We start from the raw sequence: 7,456 nt of genomic DNA on the forward strand, positions 1-7,456 counted from the left end.
TAAACGACCAAATATATGAGAATAAATCTTTTATTTGTGGTGTTGCTGAGGCAGCTGATCCCGTGCTGCTGGACTGGATGTCACATGTGACGGGCTCAAGCCTCACATGACGGCGTCTCACCCGGGCTGTATCCTCGGGTGATGTTAACGTTTCAGACAGACAGCTTGAGGATTTTAATCGTTAAACGCTGCATGTTTTACTTCCTGCTCTGCTCTGAACTCAATGACAACGTGATGATTATGTGATTCATTAAAAAACAAACAAACAAACAAACACAGTTGAGTTCTTTAAAACATGTTCTTTAAACATCCACAGATGTTTTATTGGGACCAAGTACACTTTTGTTGTTTACTTAGTGACTTTTACTATGTCAATGTGTGAATCGAGGAGGGGTTGAGATGCTAAATCCATTTCCTACCTCATGTAATGTAGCTGTGACTCAAGGGGACTCCGCCTACTGATTCCTCTTTTTATGTTATTCTTATGTCTTATATGTTATTTTGCTAAATTAAATAATTAACTAATTAAAACACTAACATTTGTCAAGTTGTTAAGTTTACATTTATTTATAATTACCAAACAATAAATAAATTAAATTAATACAAATTGATATCTTTTATCTCAAGAGAAAGCCAAACCAAATTTAATTGTACTTTCATGTATAATAACAATAAAGATGATTCATTCATTCGGTATTGTTGCGTTTTCCATTGTCTACTGGACAATCTGAAGGCATTTTTTTAAAACATGAGATTGTTTAATAAGGTCTTTTTTATTACTCCGATTTTTATAATTCATTAAATCCTGACATTTACTTTAGATTTGCCAAAAATTAGACACTTTTGGAGAGCTGTGTCAGGAAGGAAATTCAACATAAAATATGTGCCAAATCAAATACGTGGATCATCAGCAGAGGCTCGGGTTAACAGTGCGACCGCTGGTACTGTTGACCAGCGGGGTGCCGGTGGAAACTGTGGGACTGTGACTAGTAAGGTTCCTGCAGCTTAAGTCAGATTTTATACTTAAGGTTTTAATAATGCCGCATCAAATTTATTACCAACACAAAAATCAAACAGCATTAATTAGTTACACTTGGAGACACCAGCTGTTTGTTTCTTGTGGTTGTGAGAATCTCAACAAACATTTTTTATTTAGGAATTTACTAGAGTATCTCTATAATTTTGAAAACAATCCTTATTTTTCCGCATACAAGGCCTTTTTTAAGCAGCCTTCTAGTTTATCCACCATCAAAACCAGCTGTTTTAGCTCATCTACCGTTAAGTCCGCCAACGCCTTAAAACGGCTTTCTTCTGCTGCTACAATTATGGATATCCACTTTCTATGACATCATACAGAGCCAAGAATAGAAAAACTGTGCGAAACAGTGTTAAGATAGTCACTCATATTACCTGTACCTATGTTGACTTTGCCATTTGAAACTTTAGCCATATTTAATATAAGAATTTAGCACTGTAGATAGTGTGTGTGTATAGTATATATTACCATGGTAAATATATGACTTACAAATTAACAAAGAAAGGCATATCAAGTCTAGTTAGATTAGAATCTGCATTAATCCAATAAACTGGTGAAAGTAGGCTGTCTTATAGGAACATGCAGGCAGTTTCAGCGTGTAACATCGAGGCTCTAATTTGCCTCCATTCCCATCATGGCATCGTGCATAGTTTAAAACACTTCCTGCACAAAACACACCGAGTCTCATGCACTTTTGCATGGTCCCAGTTTCAGGTCAGTTTGCAAGATTCTCACTTTTTCAGATATCGCACCTGCCCTGAGCATTCCGTTTCTCTCTTTTTTTAACTGTATATTGAAAATATAAACGTCAGTGTCAGAAAAACTAAGGTTTTATTTTTAGGCCAATGAATTCGCTGCCTTTTGAGACCATTCAAGGACCTGCACGAACTCTGTCATTATTAGCGTTGATTTATGTCTGAGTAAGTGAATGCAGGAGCTACTGAACAGAAATAGTGACAACTAGGCCTCCTACACTGCACCAAAAAAATGAAAATAAAAAATGAATACACTCAGTCTGACTGCGCCTGCTTGTAACGCATAAATAATTTAAAAACAGTTTTCAGCTTCAGTTGTCCTTCTCTTCCCTTTTCCCTGGTGTTTTGCAACCTTTTATGACCTCTCACCATCACCCATCGTGGATATTCATAACACACATGTAGCTGAGCATAAAATATATTATTCTGTTGCATCAATAGGTAAAAGAAAAATATATATATACTCCACAGGGAATCGCTGAGAGATCCGAAAACTGAGTCAAGTGTCATATAAAATGTCTTTCTGTAAATAGAGAGAGGAGCTGTAAAGGAATGGCAGGAATGTTAAGTCTGTTTCTAGCAAAAAGAAAACAATATGCGACTCGCACACTGATGAGTGACGACTCCAGGCAATGATTTTCATTCCAATATACATACGCAGTGGTTTGGAATAAAACTCCCCATTCATTTATTTCTTTCTTCTTTCAAACGTTGGATAGCATCAGAACCTGTGTCTTCGAGGTTAAAATGCTGCGCCTGAAAAGGCTGTTATATAAAAGTAAAAGTATAAAAGGCCCCTGCCCATTAGGTCAAGCCCAGCCATGCTTGAATAGAGGGACTGTGAAAAGTCAACATTTTTTCTGGTCAAGCCCATGTGATGTGGTGTGAGAGGCATGCTCAAAGGAATGCCTATGCAGTGAGGGTTTCCCTTGTATCGCTGCTGCGGCTCTCTGTGGTTTTAGGAGAGCAAACCCAGTGACGCAAAGTGCCATCTGTGGGGTAGAGACAATACAAGGCCCCTCAAGGGAATAGCAAGTGCCCGCTGCTAATATTAACTTACATCAGAGAGGGTATGACAAAGCAGGAGCAATAAGCTGCCGCATTTTTATATAAGCAAATGTCAGGTTTGCTGCTCTCTGCTGCTGAACAATCTGTGCCGTGGTATTTTTAGGGAGTCGAGTTATTTGGTTTGTTCTTTCATTTTTTTGCTGTGTATGGAGAAAATTTTTAGACACACCCATCCGCACATTATCACAAGGTTTACACTGATTGTTGAGCCGCACTGATGAACACTTTCATTGCTAGTTATTTTCCCTGTTAAGGAGTGTGATTTTTAGTAATCTTACAATTCACAGTGTGAGACTCGAGTCTTACTAAACTAAACTGCACCAAAAAAAAAGACTGCATCGTGATACCTACTGACTGAGGGGATGGATTTTGGAGCTCTATTCTTTGTCTCCATGCTACATTCCCATTGGCTGAGTCACGATAAAAGCCGGGGGAAACCTGTTACAACAAACATTTTATTTTCTGTGCTTCACTTTTATGTATTCTGCTTGGGTTTGTTTTAGTTTTACCCCATCTGGTGCCAGTAGATAGCTGCCCTTCACTGAAACTGGTTCTGCCAAAGGTTTCTTCCTTTTAAAAGTGAGTTCTTCCTCCTCACAGTTACCACAGCTACTCTCGCTAGTAGAGGATTCTGATTGCTGGGGTTTTCTCTTTTATATTGTAGGGTCTATGCCTTGAAATATAAAGCATCTTGAGGCAACGCCTGTTGTGAATTGGTGCTATATAAATAACTGGACTGGCAATCTAAGGTTGCACGAGTGTTACAAAGGCCCAACTCTGAACCCGATTTACACAGAATGAGCGTTGACATTGGTCTTCTTCTTTTTTTTTTTTTTTAATTATGGACATCCTAAAAAAATAAAATAAAATAATAATCACAATCATAAGAAAATTAATAAATACAAATAAGCTTTGCTTTGGAAAAGAAACAACAACAAAAAACCACTCAAGAACTTTTTGCTGAGCTGTACTGAAAGTGTGATGCACATCACAAACGGAAACCTTTTTGAAAAGGTCCAAATTTTAATTTGAAGGTGAACAATCTCCACTTTCAGACCATGGGTGACCAAAGATATCACAAGGAGGTTTTTGTTGCAGCACCATATACCATGTACTGCAAGCAATATCACCTGACAACTGCCAGCAACCAATCAAAATCAGCCAGGGAACATTTTTCCCTTGTGACTGGTTGTGGTTCTCGGCTTGTGTCTGGGCCTGCGCAACTGAGGCTTAACATAGGTTACCTGATCCACAAATTTATGAGCCAACTGTACAAATTCACCTAGAAACCACTCGGCAACCAGTTGGGGAAACTTTTTTCCATACCAACCAGTGGTTGCTAACCTGTCTCTACGTAAATCACGTAAACATTTGAGGACATCCTTCAAAAAAAAAAAAAAAAAAAAAAAAAAAAAAAAAAAAGGAATCTCAATATTTTGGGGGTTTCTCACTGCTGGTCAGACAAAACAGGATACTGGAAAACATCACAGTGGCCATTTTTCACAATTTCCTGATGTTTTTCCAGCCAAATGATTTGCACCGACAATATTTCAAGTTAATAGGCAGTTGCAGCTGATAAGAAATTGAAATGAGTGATCAAACTTAAACAGCCAAAAAGAAGAAAGAAAAAAAAACTCATCCCCACACTGTTCGACTGCCAAATGCTTTCTGGGAAACACTGCTCAAACAACAAAAACAACACAGCAATAACTGCTTTGCACCAACAATGAGCGCAAAATAAAAGCCAGACACATCAGCCTGTTTCCGGTCTGCCACCCACACACCAAATGCACACAATGCCCCCCCATCCTCTGTGTCTCAAGCAGCTGAGACAGCGAGCCAGGAAGGTTATTTTTAAAACTTTATCTCAACATCTGACTTCCCATTGTTTTCCACATTTCTGCACTGATCCAAATGTAAACAGTAAACATCTACGAGTGATCTGCTGCGGCCACAGGGAGAGAAAATTTCTGGGGTGGAGGTCCATGAGTCACGAATACTTGTGTGTCACTACGCACTGATCAATTATTGACATGTGGTGTTGAATTAAGACGATATGATGCTGCGGCAACCCCCCCTTCTTCTTTGCACCTCCAGATGACTCAACGGAAGCACACAGAGAGTGACAACTCTCCTGCGGGGTCAACTCACCCCCTCAGGTTACAATATTAAATATTCACGCCGTACCTTTGCATAATTCACCATGTCAACATACCAAGGAAATGACTTGGAGAAAAAGAGGGCTGAATGCTTTGAATTGAGGACAAAAGCTCCAGAGCATTTTAAACAAACTCCTCTTCAGGCACAGTGAAGCTGAAGGCGGTTTTCTGTGCATGATGCAAGTGAGTCCCTGCAAGACTCTGCAGGGATCAAACAGGGTTGCTAATTCAATAAAACAGACATGAATCTAGAAGTATTCAGGGCTTTAAGCTGGCTGTCTGCTCCCTGTGTCTGCCACAGCCTGATGGGTGTATCCCAATCTGAGTGACCCGCCAGGCTCGTTTTCTCTGCCAGGAATGTTTCAGGCGCATCTCGCCATTGTTTAAAACACTGAAAAGCATGTCGCTCGCTCTTTGGTGCCAGTTTAACGGTTCTTCCTCTGTCACGTGATCTCGATGCAAAAGAAAAGAAAAAAAATTCCAGAGCGGCTACTGAAGCCCAGCGCACATGGCGGCCCTCTCTAACAGATGTTTTTCGTTTGTGCTGCTGCAGTCTCTCAGTTCAGAGGCACAGAGCCAGAGAGGTGATTCATGATGCGAGCCTTCTTGTTACAGTCAGCAGACTGAGAGACGGCTCCAGGTTGAGAATAAACACGAGCCCGGCTCTGTTTTGGTAGATTTCCTATTGTTACGATATGATAAAGCTGTAGAAGAAGACATGACAGATGGCACAGATTGTGTGCTTTTATATGTGATTTTGTATATTGGAGCAAGGGGACTGGGCCTGTGCTTTCTCCTCCACACTCACCAGCCGGCTCATTTTCATCCTAAATGGAAAGCTGGTATCACACCGAACGCTCCTGCAAGCCTGGAGTCATTCACGTCTGCAGCTAAATGTGCTTCAAAGCGGGAAATGAGGTCACATTTTAGCATTAATGGACGGCGGTGAAGGTGTTCGCTCCCCTGGTTTGATGCTCCATTTAATCATGGCAGGAAGAAGGGAGGCAAACACTTCACAGCTCACCTGCCTGACCTGATTACACCTCTTCCTGCATGATCAGAGGTGACACAGCATCACAGCGTGTGACTTTGGGTGTGTTTCCCCTGCAAACGTTTTCTGCTTTTTTTTTTTTTTTTTTTGGAGATACAAATCAGTGTGCTGGGCCTGTGTGACAGCAAGGAATGAGGAATAACACAGAATCCAGATCTGAATACTAGGAAAAGGGTTTTCTCTGCTACAGCCTGGCAGCATGCTCTAAAGCCTTGAGTTATGTAATAGTGAACACAGTGAGCTGCAGGCCTGAATGCACATCTTTATATTCCAGCAAAGCCATCCACCCCGTCTATTCTTACTCTTCATATCAAGCGAGATAACACACTATTTTGCATCAGGTCTTAGGCTGAAATAGGTGCACTTTAGGGGCAACAGGTGCAATTATTTTCCCCTTTCCTCTGCGCATATTAATGCATCTGGAGGTCTGAAGGGATTTTAAAAGCTTTCAAACATTACCAGCGGAATTTAAGGTGGATTGCATGCAGCCTTGGCTCTATAAAAAATGCATCCCCGTTCAGAGATGGTGCATTTCGCCTCATTAGTATCATTCTTTATTAAATAACAACAACAATAATATTACAGTCTGTGTGGCTGTAATTATCCATCCATCCTCAACAGGCTCACACCGTGGCCTTACCTCCTCCAGCACATTCACTGTATTCCTGCAGCTCTGCATTCGGGTGGTGAAGCTGGATGTTGTCGGGGAATTGTAATCCTCTGTTGTCTCCGAGAGAAACTCGGACACCGATATTTGATCCGGCATCCTTTAACTGTGAGGGGGTAAATGCCCACAGGAGGGTTGGCGATGAATGCTCAGAAAGACAAAACCATGTAAGATTTAAAAATAGATAGAAAGCACGATGGGGGGACTGTACGGCCGATGGAAAGGCTAAGCCGATTTTTCCCCCTGCAAAACTGCGTTAAACTATCGAGATGATTAAGACGTGTCTTCTTCTCCTGTGACTTCTCAAATGACTTCACTGTTCCCCAAGGGCCCACGGCAGGAGGGAATTTACCAAATATTTGCAGGCTGGGTCCCCCTCTCGATGTGTATTTAAAGCGAGAAGATGTCTAAAAGCGACACATTTATAAATAGTGTCACTCTGCGTCTAACTAAACCACGGAGGGAAAAGCGGCGTAAAGAATAGCGGATGCCCTCATTATGCTCTACAGATGTGCAAAAAGCCGCTTGTCGTCAAAACCGCGCGACGTTACCAGGCTCGGTTTAAATTTTATCATAGTCCACGGTCTGCCGAGTTCGTCTGGTACTTTGGTCCCGTTTTCTTCTGTCGTAGTTTAAGGGTTTTTTAAAAGCTAAACGCTGCCGCAGACACATTCACTGCCACTCTCTCCTGCGCTCGGAGCTGCTCAGAAGCGCTGTCAA

General features: G+C 41.2%; 1 protein-coding gene across 4 annotated transcripts in view; it reads right to left on the minus strand.

Annotated features, from left to right (window-relative positions):
- Positions 1 to 7,456, minus strand: part of asap1b (ArfGAP with SH3 domain, ankyrin repeat and PH domain 1b) — an 85,821-nt gene extending 78,365 nt beyond the window's left edge. For all 4 annotated transcript variants that reach the window (XM_024803753.2, XM_076888215.1, XM_076888216.1 and 1 more), the window contains exon 1: positions 6,710 to 7,456. In XM_024803753.2, coding sequence (XP_024659521.1) covers positions 6,710 to 6,835 — 126 coding nt within the window. In that variant the 5' untranslated portion in view covers positions 6,836 to 7,456. The remainder of the gene's footprint in view (positions 1 to 6,709) is intronic.

This window comes from Maylandia zebra, linkage group LG9 (genome assembly GCF_041146795.1).
Source record: "Maylandia zebra isolate NMK-2024a linkage group LG9, Mzebra_GT3a, whole genome shotgun sequence".
NCBI lineage: Eukaryota > Metazoa > Chordata > Actinopteri > Cichliformes > Cichlidae > Maylandia > Maylandia zebra.